The 16,220-nt window shown below is 35.7% G+C and overlaps 1 protein-coding gene across 1 annotated transcript in view; it reads right to left on the bottom strand.

Annotated features, from left to right (window-relative positions):
- The window catches only part of LOC150101923 (uncharacterized), a 1,001,066-nt gene that overhangs the window by 311,604 nt on the left and 673,242 nt on the right, over positions 1-16,220 (bottom strand). The window contains exons 96-97 of the mRNA XM_090399931.1: positions 14,625-14,750; positions 108-170 (exon numbers count right to left, since the gene is read on the bottom strand). Coding sequence (XP_090256057.1) covers positions 108-170; positions 14,625-14,750 — 189 coding nt within the window. The remainder of the gene's footprint in view (positions 1-107; positions 171-14,624; positions 14,751-16,220) is intronic.

Here is a 16,220-nt window from a genome sequence, read left to right as displayed (position 1 = left end):
TGGGAGAATGACAATCTGTTATTCTTGGATTTGCAATGGTTAATGATAGTGAAAAGAAATTTAGTTATGACAGTTATTTATACATAATAAAGCATTTTTATACTTACTGATACACCGGTTGTTTATGCAAGCTTCATTAAAGCCACATTCTTGGTCTGAGCGACAGCCAACTGATAAAAAAAAAGGCATTATACAATGATTAGTCTGTCAAAAGATTGTATAAAATTGATAAAAGCTTATGTTATATTATATTCCAAAATATACCACAAACAAATGACATACCAGGTATGTTTAGCATTAGAGCATTCTAAATGCACATGAGTATTCCTGTATAATATAATTAATTAATTCCTTCATGCTAATGCTTGGCTTCTGTCAATGGCATTTTATATTTATAGCTGATCATATTGGTCACAGTCTGTGTATATTGAGTGTATGAAATTTTTAGTAATTTTAAACTATTCCAAATATAATTTTCTTTTACAATAATCATTAAAAGTTAATGAGTTTATCATACTGTTATTTTATCAGTTTATCATACATATTTTTAATGAAGAATTAAGAAGAAGAAAAGAGAAACTTAATGCTAATATTATACCAAATTTCAGCATTTTACTATTTTCAAATATCATATATGAAGCAGGACTTGATTACGCAGAACAAACACAGAAGGAACAGACAATTTGTTTAATTTGAAGTTGTTTTCATTCTTCCTATTTTTGTTCTCTTGAAAAAAAATAAAAAAATAAAAATAAAAATAGGAATGAGATATTCAACATCCTTTTATTGTCACATTCTAATAAATTAAAAAAAAACTGAGGAGAATTATGTTGATTCGATAAAAATGGATCAGGGAATTATTGTTTAAATGACATAATTTAAAAAAAAACGCTGATTTACATGGTGATGAGGATATATTAGAAAGGGTCCAGAAAAGATTGACTAAGATGATAACTAGGTTTGGAATATGGGGGGGGAGGTATGAAGACAGATTGAGGGAATGCAATTTGCAAAGCTTCTTAAATAAAGGGAGAAGAGGAATGAGTTATTCATAAGTTGGTAAGGGATTGTTATGAAGTTAATGTGGAACAAATTTTTCATAGAATGGAAGAGGGAGGGATAGAACAAGAGGCCATTCCTGGAAACCGTATAATATGGGTATGAGTAAGGAGCAGGTTTTTTGCATGGAGAGTGCTAGGAAGTGGAATGCATTACCTGACAGTGTGGTGAATGCAGACATGAGCTCTGCATGTAATAGTGTACACCTCCTGTGATGAGTCATTTAACTTCATGGAGGTCTGCTGTTAATAATAATCACACTGCTCTCCTTTGAACATTCAAGGATTTTCAAATAAGTTTTAAAAGGAATCAGCTAAGCTGTAAGAAACATGTTTTATTAACATTATTAGTTTTTTATTTTGTTTTTATATATTAGACTCCCAACCACAAAATTTGCACACCAATATTACGTTAATACCATGGATGTGCTAAGAAATTTTTACACTTATTTTTTGCACTATTTAAAATTTTGTTTTTTATATAATCTGAAACCCTGCACTAGAAACCAAATGTAGAACTTTTCAAGCCACTTAAGATGATTTCACATGTCTCACACTAGGCAATGAAATTCATCTTACACTTAAAAACATTCATAAGCATCTATATCCTGGGCAGGATTTGACTAGCAATCTGTTGTTTCAAAGTGAGTATATTAACTAATCAGTCAATGCCAGGTCAGAAAATCGTTATTCAGAAGATACTTGAAGGCTAAAGTGTGTAGTGTTGGAAAGGAGCTCTGGAAAAAATAAGTATATTTTGAGTAATAATCGGCAATATTTCTTGAATTTTTAGTGTTGCACTATTTATTTTTGAGAATGAAGTGTGTCTGCGATTTTGGTGTGATTTATTATTTATTAAACAGAATACAATGGCTGTACTCACAAGGTCAACCATGCAGATATTGACTGGTGCGCCTAGGCGAGCGGTGCAAAAATCAAGTGGCATTAATGAAATAGAATTTCTGAAATGATACGATGTTGCAAGTGTAATATGTATGCATGATGGAGTGTAAGAGATGTGTTTGTGGAGAGAATGGATGAAAGACAAGGGAAGGTATGGATGTAGGAAGTGCGATATATTAGACCATGAGGCAACGAATGTGAAACACACTGAAAAGATATAGGATGGCATAAATGAAGAAATGGAAATGAAATGGAAGCTAGCAGAAGTGAAAGAAGGCAAGAATGTAGAAGCAAAGTTAGTGAAAGCAAGAATACAGAAGCGAAACTAAGAATGTAGAAGTGAAAGTTAGCAAAAGCAAGAATGTAGAAGCAAATTTTAGTGATAAGGGAGTGAAAGAAAGTATGAATGAGGAAACGGAATATGGTGCAGCAGAACGAGAGGTTATGAGCCTAAAGGAGTGACAGAAAGTGAAATTGTCAGAATGTAAGATTTGATGAAACAGTTGTTTAAAATGAAAAATGAAATCAGGAATATGTGGAGTGATATGAGACATTTGGTGGAAACATGTGCAAAAGAATAGAATATAAGAAAAAAAAAAAGAGGTGACAAGTGACTACAGGATAGCAGTATATGGAAATTTCATAGTTAGAGGATTAGATAATGAGAGGATCCATAAGGTCTGCTATCCAGAAGGGAGAATGAACAGGATAATTCAGTGTTGGACATGAGAAGGAAATGAGCAAGCAAACTAGTGGTGGTCGGGAGGGGACAAATGATTTAAGTGGACATAAGGAGTATGCAAGGGCGAATATCAGGAGGTTATTTAAGAAGAGTAAAAGAAAACAGTGTAGTGGGAAAGGTTGTCAGTGTGTCGCTGGGTTTTACAACGATGAGATGAGATAGAGAGAGCTAGAATTATGAATGATATGCTAGAGGAGCTATTTGAGGAGAAAGGAGTACAGCTTGTGGATGTGTGACAAGCGTTTGAGAGATGAATGGAATTAAACAAGTGTGATGGGTTGCATTTAATTGGCTTTGGAGTGAGTACTGGAGAAAGTGTTGCTAGATGGAAGTACAATGTGTACTGCATGCAAGAGATCAAACATAAGAGATGAAGTGAAAGATCAGAAGATTGGTACTGAAGAGACAGAAGTGCTTGGCAGTGGGAGAGAAGAAGATAGAACGAGAACACAAGAGGAACAGGAAAATGGGAGGAACCTGGGTGGACAGGGAGTCATGGTGTAGGGAGAGTAGATGTTGAAAGCAGCATTCAATGTGTGTGGGGAAGTTGAGACTGAGCAGATATATGCAATATGTTGCGATAAAGGTAATTAGGCAAGGGCAGGTGTGGTGGAGAAATCACAACAAGCCAGTGGCTTGGATAGGACTGGTTATAGACCTACAAATGAACTGCTGTGTTTGTTTACAAATGCCAGAAGTATCAGAAATAAGGGGGAAGAAATGGTTTCAGTGATTGAGTTTATTTGCCCCCAAATCATTGGAATAAGTGAAAAATGGTTGAATGAAGATGATATTCTAACAAGAATAGAAATGGAAAGATACGGTATTTCTCGTGAGGATAGAAAGGGAAAGAAGTTAGGGAGGAAGTGCTGCTGATGACAGCAGGGGAATCAAGTCCACATAAGATAGATATGAAAGAGGGAAATAATTGCACTGGTTATGAGGTGCAACCTGAAAGTTGACGGGAATACATATTTAGTTGAATGTTGTTATAGGCTAGGGAATGTGGAGTGGAGTGACGAAGAAATGTATAAACAACTTGGATTAGTGAACAAAGAAAGGATAATTATTATGGATGATTTTAACTATGGTGGTATAGATTGGAATGAAGAAATAGCATTTGGGAATAAGGAAAACGAATTTCTTGAGTTCTTGAGAGACAACTATCTCAGGCAGCATGTACAGGAGGGAATGCAAGAATTGAGAGCATTATATCTGATCATATCGTCTGAGAATGTAATTGTGAGTGGAGTTTCACACTTTCCTCTAGTTGGTGAGAATAATCTTGAAGTGATCTCCGGAGTTGTGGCTAGCAATACGCAGACTTCTGTGAGGAAAGGATATATGTGGAATTATAAGGCTGGTGATTATAACAAGTTTAGGGGGACAGCTTGGAGCTACAGCATGTAAAGAGAAGTTGAGCAGTAAGTAAATAAATGCTTCTTGGGTACTGACAAAGAAATACATAACAACATCAATGTGTGAATGTATTCTGAAGGCCAAAAGGCTAAATAACATAGGTGTAAAATAGATGAATGAGGGGGGGGGGGGGGGCTTAAGCATGAAATCTGGAAGAGGAAGGTACTTTGGAGGTAGTACAACATGAATAATGGTAATAATCAGTTTCATGAAGAGTATAAAGCACAAGCAAGAAGAGTAACTCAGCTAGTAAGGAAAACAAAAGTGCAATATGAACAGAAATTGGCAAATCAGATGAAAAAAAAATACTCTAGAGTTTTTTTAGATATGCGGCAAGTAGAAAGAAGAATGATCATGGTAAGATGATATTAATGGATGAATATGGTAGAATGGTAACTGCTGCAGGAGATATTGTTAAGGTATTCAGGGATCAATTTATAAAGGGTTTAATCCTGATCAGGGTGAATCATGAGGAACTTAAGTATTGAGGATATTGGAGAGGATAGTTTAATTATGAGTGAGCAGGAAGTATTGGAGAAAATAAATGACTTTGATGTCAATAAGGCAACAGGATTTGATGACACATCACAATGTATCTTAAGGGAATGTTCCACGGGAATTGGCATGCTTCTTTTAATAAGTCTTATAAAAGCGCAAGTTTCAAGGGAGTGGAAAGAAGGTAAAATTGTTCCACTGCATACAGGTGGTAATAAGGCTGTGACTTCAAATTATAGGCCAATCTGTATATTTGGAGTTGCGATGAAGGTACTGAAGAGATTGGTGAGAAGTAGAATACAGAATTGGGTTGAAAACAGCAGTATTCTTTGTGAAACTTGGTTATCCGCACTGGTTTGTTAAGGGAAATTACATTTTACTAATGTTAAAGATACCAAGCAATTTTAAACCTGGTTTTACTCCATTTTTTTCCAAGTAAGCAAACAGACAAAATGTCAAGTTTGCGCCTGCAATTTATGCAAGACTAGCTGATCCCACAGGTAGTGCAAGACCAAGGCAACTCGTGGTAGAGGTGGAGCAAGCTCTGATCACTAATCTTAATATTTACCCTTAATGCCAAAACACATCTCCAAGAAGGGGATGTATGATGTTTTGTATTAAAGGCAAGGGGCCACTACCCAGACCAGTTTCGACCTTTATTCTGGCTCCCCGCTGATGAGACATCAATAAAGGTCGAAACCGGTCTGGGTAGTGGCCCCTTGCCTTTAATACAAAACATCATACATCCCCTTCTTGGAGATGTGTTTTGGCATTAAGGATAAATTTTGGCATTAAGGGTAAATATTAAGATTAGTGATCAGAGCTTGCTCCACCTCTACCACGAGTTGCCTTGGTCTTGCACTACCTGTGGGATCAGCTAGTCTTGCATAAATTGCAGGCGCAAACTTGACATTTTGTCTGTTTGCTTACTTAGAAAAAATGGAGTAAAACCAGGTTTAAAATTGCTTGGTATCTTTAACATAACTATACCCAAGTTAAAAATACTTTCTACATTTTACTAAATTACTTATGTACTGTAACCAGGTAACAAATACCTGGGAGAGACTTTGGACAGAGGAGATGCATATACAGTGGTGTATTTGGATTTTGCAAAAGCTTTTGATAAACTACCACACGACAAGCTGGTAAATAAATTGAAACAGATGGGATTGGACAACAGACTTCTGTTGTCCAATTTATAAGGCATATTCCAGTAATTGGACCACATTTTTTTATTAAGTTAAAAACACAATAAAGAAATAAAACCCGACAAGTTTCGTAAGTCGTTTGACTTACATCTTCAGGGGTAAAAGATACCTTAAAGTTTAAAACACAAAAAAGAGAAATTATTCAAAAATAGTTCATACTATACAGTTGTAGCTGTCTGACTGTTCATAAAATTCAAAAATCAGAATGCAGATTCAAAGCAGTGCTAAGTTTAAACAATGCTGGATGATGTGCCACATTCTGTTGTTTACGTTCATAATGTCCGAGGTCTGACTGAGGTATATTTCTTATCAAAGAATATGCCTTATGAACTTCTAAACCACAGACACTTCCACTTTCAATATTTGGTTTAATCCTTTATCCAAGTGTAAGCAAACAAAGTTTGCAACTGAAGTATTTTCAGAAGTGGGGAAACTCATGGCAAGGTAGTATAACTTCTCATCACTTGCCTTAGTATCCCATAATGCATTTCTGTTCCCAGATGGCATTGCTTTCTGCTGCAGCACATCTCCTTGGGCATGTATAATGCTATGCATTAAAGGAAGGGTCACTACCCACACCGGTTTTGACCTTTACTGAGGTCTCATCAGTGGGAGCCAGACCCAAAGGTGGTGATACTAAGGTGGAAGTAATGCAGAAGTCATAACACCATATACCAGTTTCCAAAAGGTACTACACCTTATTATTAAAATTCTCTGGATTAGAGATAAGTTGATGGAAGTTTTTTCACTTGGCTGTGCTACTAATTATATATTCGTTTAATCCTTTATCCAAGTGTAAGCAAAGTTTATCCATGTGAAAAAATTTCCATCAACGTATCAGAAAGTTGTATATGGGGGCATTGTATCCTGTTATACAAAGGTCACTAGTGGTGTACTGCAGGGGGGGGGGGAGTTTTAGGACCATTGTTGTTCAATTTGTATATTAATGATATTGGGATGGGTTTAACTCATGATATGCAGCTGTTTGCAGATGATGCAAAATTGGGGAAAGCAATGTAGAGTCAAACAGATGTTATGGCCTTTCAGGAGGACTTCAATAGCTTGCATGAATGGGCAGGTAAGTAGAACTATCAGATCAATGTTGCAACATGTAAGGTTTTGAACTCTGGTAAGCAACAATGGGATGCAAAGTATACACTAGGTGGGGAAAGTTTAGAGGAGGCAAAGGAAATGAGAGATCTGGGAGTGGTGGCAGACAAGGACCTGAAATTCGGGGGCCACATTTCAGAAGTTGTAAAGGTATCACATTGGATAATGGCAATGATGCAGAGGACCCTGACATGCAGAAATAAAGAGGTTATGATGCTATTGTATGACTTAATCAGACCTTATATAGATTATTGTGCACAAATCTGGTTTTTGTGGTGACAAGGATATGTTGGAAAGGGTCCAGAGAAGATTCACAAAGATTGTCAGTGATCTTTGGAATATGGAGTATGAGGACAGACTGAGAGAATGTAAATTACAAAGCCTCATGAATAGGAGGAAGATAGGGGGATAATTGAGACATATAAGCTAGTTAGGGATTGTTATCAGGTTGACATGGAAGAGATTTTTCATAAAACGAAAGAGCAGGGGGGGAGAGACCAAGAGGCCATCACTGGAAACTGTATAAAGAGGCTGTGAGCAAAGGAGTGAAGAACATGTTCTTTGCATGGAGAGTGATTGTTGAGTGGAATGGATTGTCTCAATGTTGTGAATGTAGACATATTGAATCATTTTAAGGCACGGTTGGATGAGCATTATGTGCAATAGCGTGTACATCCCATGATGAGTCTCTGACTCCATGGAGGTTAGATGTTAATAATAATAATAAATAATGCTAAAAATGAAAGAAAAGATCAAGTGCCTCTGTATCACAGTCAGAAGGACATATGCTCTTTAGCTGGATGGACTTTTATTTAAATCTTATCTAGGATGCTGTCAAAATATTTTTCAGGGCTATTTAACTGAAGGTGAGTTAGCCAATATCATATAGAGATAGATTATAAAAGTCAGGTTATTTGGTTGTAATGGCTACATTTTAACATTAATGGAAGATGAGATATGATGGTATACTAATGATATTATTATGACAATAAGGACTAAAAATTACTGTATTCCAAGTAAAGAAATCCAATATTATTGAAGATACAAATAACAAAATTTCCCAAAGAATTCATCAAAATCAATGGATTCCAGCAATTTTAATAATGTAGGTTTAATGTGGTCACTGTTTCTGATTCATTTTAGCCATAAAATATACCTACAGATAAAACTATACAGTAAAACCCCGTTTTTACATTCCTGCAATTTACGTTTTCCTGCCATTTACATCATTTTCCGTTGGTCCCGTCTTAAGGCCTATTCTTACAATATATTGTTTTCTCACCATTAACAACTTGATGTGGACATGATTTGTGGTTTTTTTCTCAGGTGGCAACACTGATTTTCGAATCGATTTCCTCTCATTCAAATCGATTTCTGTGGAAATCTGCGCATTTCTGTTCCCTTTCAGCTGTAGTTTCATTTCCGCCATCACGGTGACTTGCACGCTTGCAGCAGTGATCTAGTGATGAGCGATAACGTGATTTTTCAATCACAGTATGAATTGATACCGTGAAGTTTTCATATCAGTAATTTTAAACTTTCAGTAGCTCGTGGCACCCATAACGTGTTGTGATGTGAATTCACATTCACAGTGCTGTGTTGAAATCATGAACAAGGATCATACACAAATTGTGAAATCACATTCACACTTCTACCAAGTAACAGTTGTTACTCATGAATATTAGAAAATATCAGTGAATAAACCACAGTTCGTGAAATATCGCTTCATTAGCTTGCAGTGTTGGTGTTCGTAGTCAATTCAGAAGCACATGGTATATTGTAGAATTTCTGCTACATAATTTAGCGTGTGATAGTTGCTTTCAAGTTGCGGTGGCGGATGATCCATATTAGTAACATGGAGAAAAAAGACAGAAAATGCATTTCAGTAGAAGAAAAGATGGCAATTCTGCGATGTGTAGATTGGCATGCCAGAACACGTGTGCAATTAGCTAAAGATCTTGAACTCTCTATGTCCACTTTGAAACACGATAGTAAAAAACAGGTCAAACATTGAACTCAATGCAAAGTAATCTGGTGCTACGTCAAATATCTGGACATTGACATACGATGAATTGGATAAACTTGTGGCAGAGTGGTTTGTTTCTATGAGCACGTCGGGTATTCTTTATGTTCATTTGAAGCAGTATGATTTTACTGCTTCAAATGGATGAATTGATCATTTCAAGACTCATCACAATATTGTGTATTGTGATGAGTCTTGAAATGATTGAAATATAATAAAGTGTGTGGAGAAAGTAATAGTGTTACAGAGGAAACTGTAACCAGTGGAAACATGAACTAAAGACTATTATTCAGGACTACAAACAGGAAAATATTTTCAGTGTTAATGAAACTGGGCTCTTTTATAACATTCTGCCAAGCAAAACATTGTGTTTTAAAGGAGAGAAGTGTCACGGTGGAAACCTCAGTAAGCAGAGGGTAACTGTTTTGCCCATGGTCAATGCTGATGGATCAAAAAAATTACCTCCACTGGTAATTGGTAAATTTAAAAAGTCGAGGTGTTTTAAAACGTGGAAATGATGCCAACAGCACAGCATTGATGACCAGCAGCATCTTCACATCCACCATGCATGCTCTGGATGCTAAAATGGAGGCAAATCACCACAAAATGCTACTACCGCTAGACAAATGTCCTGCACACCATGAAGATCTGCAGCTCAGAAACATTAGATTAGTGTTCTTTCCCCCTAATTGTACAAATGAGCTTCAGCCATTAGATCTGGGCATCATCCATGCATTTAAATGGAAATATAAAAAAATGCTGTTGAAAAAAGCTGTGTTTATGCATGATAATGGTATGGACCCAAAACAAATGACCATATCAATCCTTGATGCCATGCATTATGTTACTCCTGAAACCATATCCAACTGTTTCTGGAAGGTAGGAGTTACGTTTGTGGAAGAGGAGGAACAACTACAAGCGAAAGAAGAATACATGTCAGAGCCCAACAACTAGTATGCGATGGATGAGTCTTCCTCATTTCAAGACTATGTTGATGTTGGTGTGATCACATCCATGGTACCAAGTGTAGAAGACATCCTTTCCAACCACCTTGGTGAAGAAGAAGTGGTTGAAGAAGACTGTGATCAAGAACCTACCGTCCCTACTAGTAAAAAAGCAATGGAAGCTATCTCTGTTTTGAGGCAGTATATTGCAAGTGCATCAGGAGACGATGGGGCATTTAATGCCTTATACAGAGGCAGGTGGAACAATCAAGAATTAAAGATTTTTTTAAATAGATAAATGTAAGTAATTGTAAATTCATTTATTTCAGTTATTAAATTTTGTAATCTAGTATGTAAAGTCACATACTAGCAGTAAGTCATCTTTTAGTTACTGTCAATAACATCAAATTATGTTATTGACAGTAACTTTTGACATACTGAAGCAGGCTTCATTATTCTTAGTTTACCACATACATGTATATACAGTAGAACCCTTTTTTTTACACTTTCTAGGGGACTGATGGAAAAAGGAAATGTAAAAAAAAGGGTTCTACTGTATATACATGTATGTGGTAAACTAAGAATAATGAAGCCTGCTTCAGTATGTCAAAAGTTACTGTCAATAACATAATTTCATAAGTAGGTTCAAGATAACCAAATTAATAAATAAATTAATTTTTTTTTATTACAGAGAGATTCATGAGAACTAAAAGAGGGACTCAGTGTTATTATTTTCTTATTAATGCTTTGTTAATAGAGATACTTCATATTTGAACAAAAGATTTTACAAGAAGGATCATCAAGATTAACCTACTTGCATATAGAGAACAAATCACTTTGTATCAAGTTGCTTTGGGTGATGTCACCACTTCACCCAAAGCAACTTGATTACCCAAAATCAACCAAAATTTTTTCCCAAATCTTTTTTTGGAAAAAAAAAATTATGTTCCAAGCAGTGGCATCATGTGACCACTTCAGTTGTGTGTGTGCTGTCGTGGCTTATGCAACTTGGCTATAAAATTCATGTCAATTTGACTGTGATTATATTTTTATTGATGTATAAAAGTTTTAAGAGTGTATAGCAGATTAGTGCTCATCTTAACTAGTCTAATGCAATTAACTGTAGGATAACTTTGAATAATACTTTAATTTATCAATTAATTATAACCAAATCTGTGCAGAGTGGGAGACAATGTGTTTGTTTTAAGATACTGTATGTTAGAAAACAATAATGAAGGAGAAAGCTATATTTGGTTGGTATATTTGAATTACTCAAAGTTGTAAAATTTGGAAGAGGAGGACGAGGCTTACTTCCTTCCTTCCACTACAATACTGTTTCTCATTGTAAATATGGGCAAAATGTTATAAATTTATCAAAAATTATATAATTAAAAACTTGTCTATATTATATATAATCATGACAAATGACAATATTCAATTGGACTGGATGATACAATAACCAATTACAGACTCTAGGTGCTATTGTCTTAGAGCTCACCCTTGCCTTTTAGGCAGTTTAAATCTACTAGAATGCTAAGAATTTGACTTGCTGTGCCATCTGTTACATCTTTTCAAAGGTGTACATATTTTTAATGCACACTTGGGCTACTAACACGAATGTGATGCAATGTTTATGCATCAAAAAGCTTCCTCTTCATGAAGCATTAGTATATTGTTTACTTTTCAGAATCACATGAAGTCTGGAAACAATTAGGGAAGTCTTTAACGGGAATAAATGCAACAATATAATATCAATGATTTTAAATTAAGGGGATATAAAATCCACATTGTTTTAAAACCGAATAAGAAACTCAAAGATTGGAATCAGAGAGTTTCATGCCGAATATAGTAAACTATAAAGTATCGGCGATCACTAGCATGAGCTAATGCAAGTGACCTTAGTACGTAGTACAATACCGGACAACTCGTTGCAAAGGTGGGGGAAGTTCAGATCGCTATTCTTAGGTATTTTCCATAATGTAAAAACACATTTCCTAGGAATGTGGATTTTATATTCCCTTAATTTAAAATGTTGTTTATATCACCAAAATGAAGCTTATTAGCTCTTTATATCTAAGTAACTTAATGGTTGCACCTCTCTGGAAACTCATATAGCAGAGAATATAAGTTCTTTTCGCTATACACTTTGGTATTATGGTCTAGCTACTCACTGATGAAGCCTCAAAAAAGGCTGAAACCGGTCTGGGTAGTGACCTCCCTCCATAATGTAATAAGAGCATACATTTCCTAGGAAATGTGTTTTTGCATTATGGAAAATACCTAAGAATAGCGATCTGAACTTTCCCCACCTTTGCAACGAGTTGCCCAGTATTGTACTACGTACCAAGGTCACTTGCATTAGCTCACACTAGTGATCGCCGATACTTTATAGTTTACTATATTCGGCATGAAACTCTCTGATTCCAATCTTTGAGTTTCTTATTCGGTTTTAAAACAATGTGGATTTTATATCCCCTTAATTTAAAATATTGTTTATATCGCCGAAATGAAGCTTATTAGCTCTTTATATCTAAGTAAAATAATATCAGTGATATTGCTATTTGGTGGATGAGTACTGCATGCCTGGAATATTCACCCCCAGTTCCAAGGTAGACAAGTTCTGTGTGTTGAGGCTTAAGTGCTGTGAGGACATCATTTTGGAGGCTTAATAGAATATATACAAAAATCAGAAAAGATTAAAATTTATTTTAATAATTCCAATATTTCATCTTCAGGGATTACAAAAAACTAATGTAACACACATTCAAATATAACACAATACTAAGCCAAATACATGAGTGACTCTAAAGTCCTATCTAGGTGGTGTGCCCTCTATGGGTTATTGTAGGTGGCCTAGAATGTAAGGTGAGATCTCTGATAATTAATGTTTCCCAAATTTCCGGAAGTTTAATGCAATCATTTTATCAACATGATATACCCACAACATTTAAGCATCAACACATGGATTTTAATCATTCATGGAGAAGAAATAGAATATAAATATGGTTGCATTAAACTTCTGAAATGAGAAACATTAATTATTAGAGATCCCACCTTCCATTCTAGGCCACCTACAATCACCCATAGTGAGTGCACCACCTAGATAGGACTTTAGAATCACCCACATGTTTGGCTTAGGGTTGTGTTGTATTTGAGTGTGTGTTACATTAGTTTTTGCAATCCCTGAAGATGTCTCATTGATTGAGATGAAATACTGGAAGTATTAAAATCAGTTTTAATCCTTTCCAAGTGCAGTATATATTCCATTAAGCCTCCAACATGATGTAACCAAGTTCTATATCTTCTCCATGAATGATTAAAATCTGCCTTTCATTTTGTAGATTTTATCCCATACAATATTTGCACTGGTTGTTTTGATTAATAGATGATGATGCAAATTGAAATAAACATGAAAACCTTTTCTCACAGAATGTGATTTGGCTCAAGCACATTTAAAAATGATTAAATTTGATGTGGTAGGGTATCAACAAAATATATCCTGTGCTCTGTTGTGATCTTTTTTTGGCTCCTTGGCACTTTGGGTTCCACCAAGGCTTTGGAGAGAATGGAAATTGAGATGATGTTTTTTGGAAATGCAATTGCTGCCTGGATGATACAATCTATAATATTTCACTGATAGGTGTTTGAATGACTACTTTAGCATTAAATTTTTGCAAAATGGAAAAAAGTATTCCAGTCAGCCTGGTTCACTTTCTACATGGTCATCTAGGTTGGGGAACATGGTTCCTGTGAAGACAGCAATATTTGCACAAACAAGAAAATGATTGCTTTCATAGATGTTCTCTTTAACATCCTGCATGAGCAGTGGAAAAATTGCAGGGAAGCAAACTGTGAGATCTACTGCAGAATATGAGGGATTGGCACATGGAAGAAAGTATTGACTATTGTTAAAAAGGTCATGATTGTAAAGCATTTGCTTAATGATATGACCTCGTCCATTTGTGTTGGTACTATATACTATAGACACTACCCCATAGAGTTGTGTTGTGTCTATGAAAATTGCCCATGAGATGTATGTGTTTTAATACAAGTTCAACTCATATCATTTAACTCATAACCCAGTGGTAAATAAATTGAACATACTGTAGTAAGAAATCCCATAAATAGGTGAACTGCTTCTGCTTACAGAGTAGTATCAAGCTGGAAATGATGGAAAGAAGTATGATTTCCCAACAAAGGCTATGAGTAAATTGCCTTGCAGGTTTCTAGGAAGAAAAAACCCTGCCACCTCGATATGATTTCTAGCCAGCTGACAGTGTGCATTTTAATCTTGAAGTGCTGCTTTTACATACTCAGTGGATAAACCATTTTAGATAATGGAAAAAAGATGACATGAAATCCAAATTCATTATATAAACATGTGGCCATTCATATGAAAAGATGTTCTAAATGATAATATGAGGGAGGAAGGGGGTCTGGAAAGCTCTAACAAACATCTTGACAAAAATTATATTAAAGCAACTGATATAACCACAAGAAAGAATATACTAGTAGCAGAGTAAAGGTAACTTATGTTCTTATATTCTCTTATGTTCTTTCTTGTGGTTATATCAGTTGCTTTAATATCATTTTTGTCTAGGTGTTTATCAGAATTTTCCAGACCCCCCCCCCCATATCTATTAAAGTGCAGATACATGTATTAAGCTTCGTTTTTCAAAATTTCTAATAAATTAAAATGGAAATCTTAAATACCATAATTACCTTGACAGAAGTTGCGAATACATATCTCTCCAGAAGAACATTCCCTATCACGAATACACTGTACATAACAGCGACTATCAATACATTTTTCATTCACAGCACAGTCTCTAATTGACCCACAGGGCACTGTAAGGGTGAAAAAAAAATATAGTTTTAGATATGCATTGTATATCAGATATCCAATGTAACAAAATAACAGCAAAGTTTTTTCATGATTATTACCAGTGCTTTTTTGAAACAGCACACAATGATATGGTGTACTGGCACCTTTTTTTAACAGTGACATATGGATGGAGAATCATTTTAATTTTCAACTGTTCCTGCAAAATAAGCACTGATGATAATTATAATCTTTAATTAATCTTTAATAATTATAAAAGTCCATGCGGTTAGCCTAGTGGCTATGCGCTTCGCAACCATATGCCTGGGGAAGGAGTGTCCTAGGTTCGATTCCTGTCGGTGACGTGAGGAGCTGAAGGATCTTCCTCAGCCATAGCCAAGTTAGCCAGTCTTGGGCGTGGACAGCGGGGTTTTTTCCCAGTTTATTCTGGGGTTTTTCATCCAGCAATGCAGGCAAACTGGCCTTGAGAACTCAACACTACAGGCCATAGGATACACCGGGGCATAAGGCTGACCACTTTATCCTGTAAAACGGAGTGAGGTCCGATGATCAATGGACCCTCGACACCGCAAGGTAAAAGAGGGTATAAGGAAGATGATGATGATGATGATTATAATGAATCAGTAAGAAGAATGAATAAAATAACAGGCATTTTAAGGTACTGGGGCAATAAATAAGATAATTTGAAATAATGCTGAACTTAGAATATACTATCAGAAAATTCTCATTATTCTAGATACCAATAAGTACTGTCATCTAGCTGGTCCAACTGCACTCAACATTTATACTCCAGAATTAACATCCATCCTAAATTGCTTATGTAAGCTGTCATACACACCCAACATCTATCCAAAAGAAATGAAGGCAAACCGTTATTCAGCATATCCATAAAAAGCAAAATTAACATTAGCTATCAAACTATTATCTCATTGGCTTCATTCAATTCTCTCAAACACATTGGAGAAAACCATTAACAGTTAACTTCTAATCTACTTAGAAGTCCAATAATGAATCAGTGATCACCAATATGGATTCTGTCACCCTGATCCACACTATACATCCAATCCAACCTTTACCCATACCTTTGAACACAAGCAATGGAAAAAAATCTGGAGAAATTTGTGCTCACTCTTGGCATTTTCCTGGCATTTGATAGGGTCTGGCATAAATACTTAATTACCAAGCTACCATCTTGTGATCTTCATTCTGCTCTTTGCAATTGAATCACCAGTTTCTTCTCTGGTCTTTCACTGTATATCATGACTGGTGGTTACCTCTCTTCAGATATCTCCATCAATGCCAGTGTACTCAAGAGATCTGTGCTCTTGCTTACACTCTTCCTCCTATAAATTAGCAACCATTTCTCACTGACCAGACACTATTTATAGTTCTGCTGAGGAGAGTACACGTCATTGTTCTTCTCTGTTCAACAAACATTGTTCAAATGATTCTAACTTCAGGATCCTTTATAACCA

This window comes from Typopeltis vanoorti, chromosome 11, assembly GCF_054136105.1.
Source record: "Typopeltis vanoorti isolate ZY-2024b chromosome 11, IOZ_Tvanoo_1.0, whole genome shotgun sequence".
NCBI classification, from domain to species: domain Eukaryota; kingdom Metazoa; phylum Arthropoda; class Arachnida; order Uropygi; family Thelyphonidae; genus Typopeltis; species Typopeltis vanoorti.
This window is presented reverse-complemented; position numbering and strand designations above follow the sequence as displayed.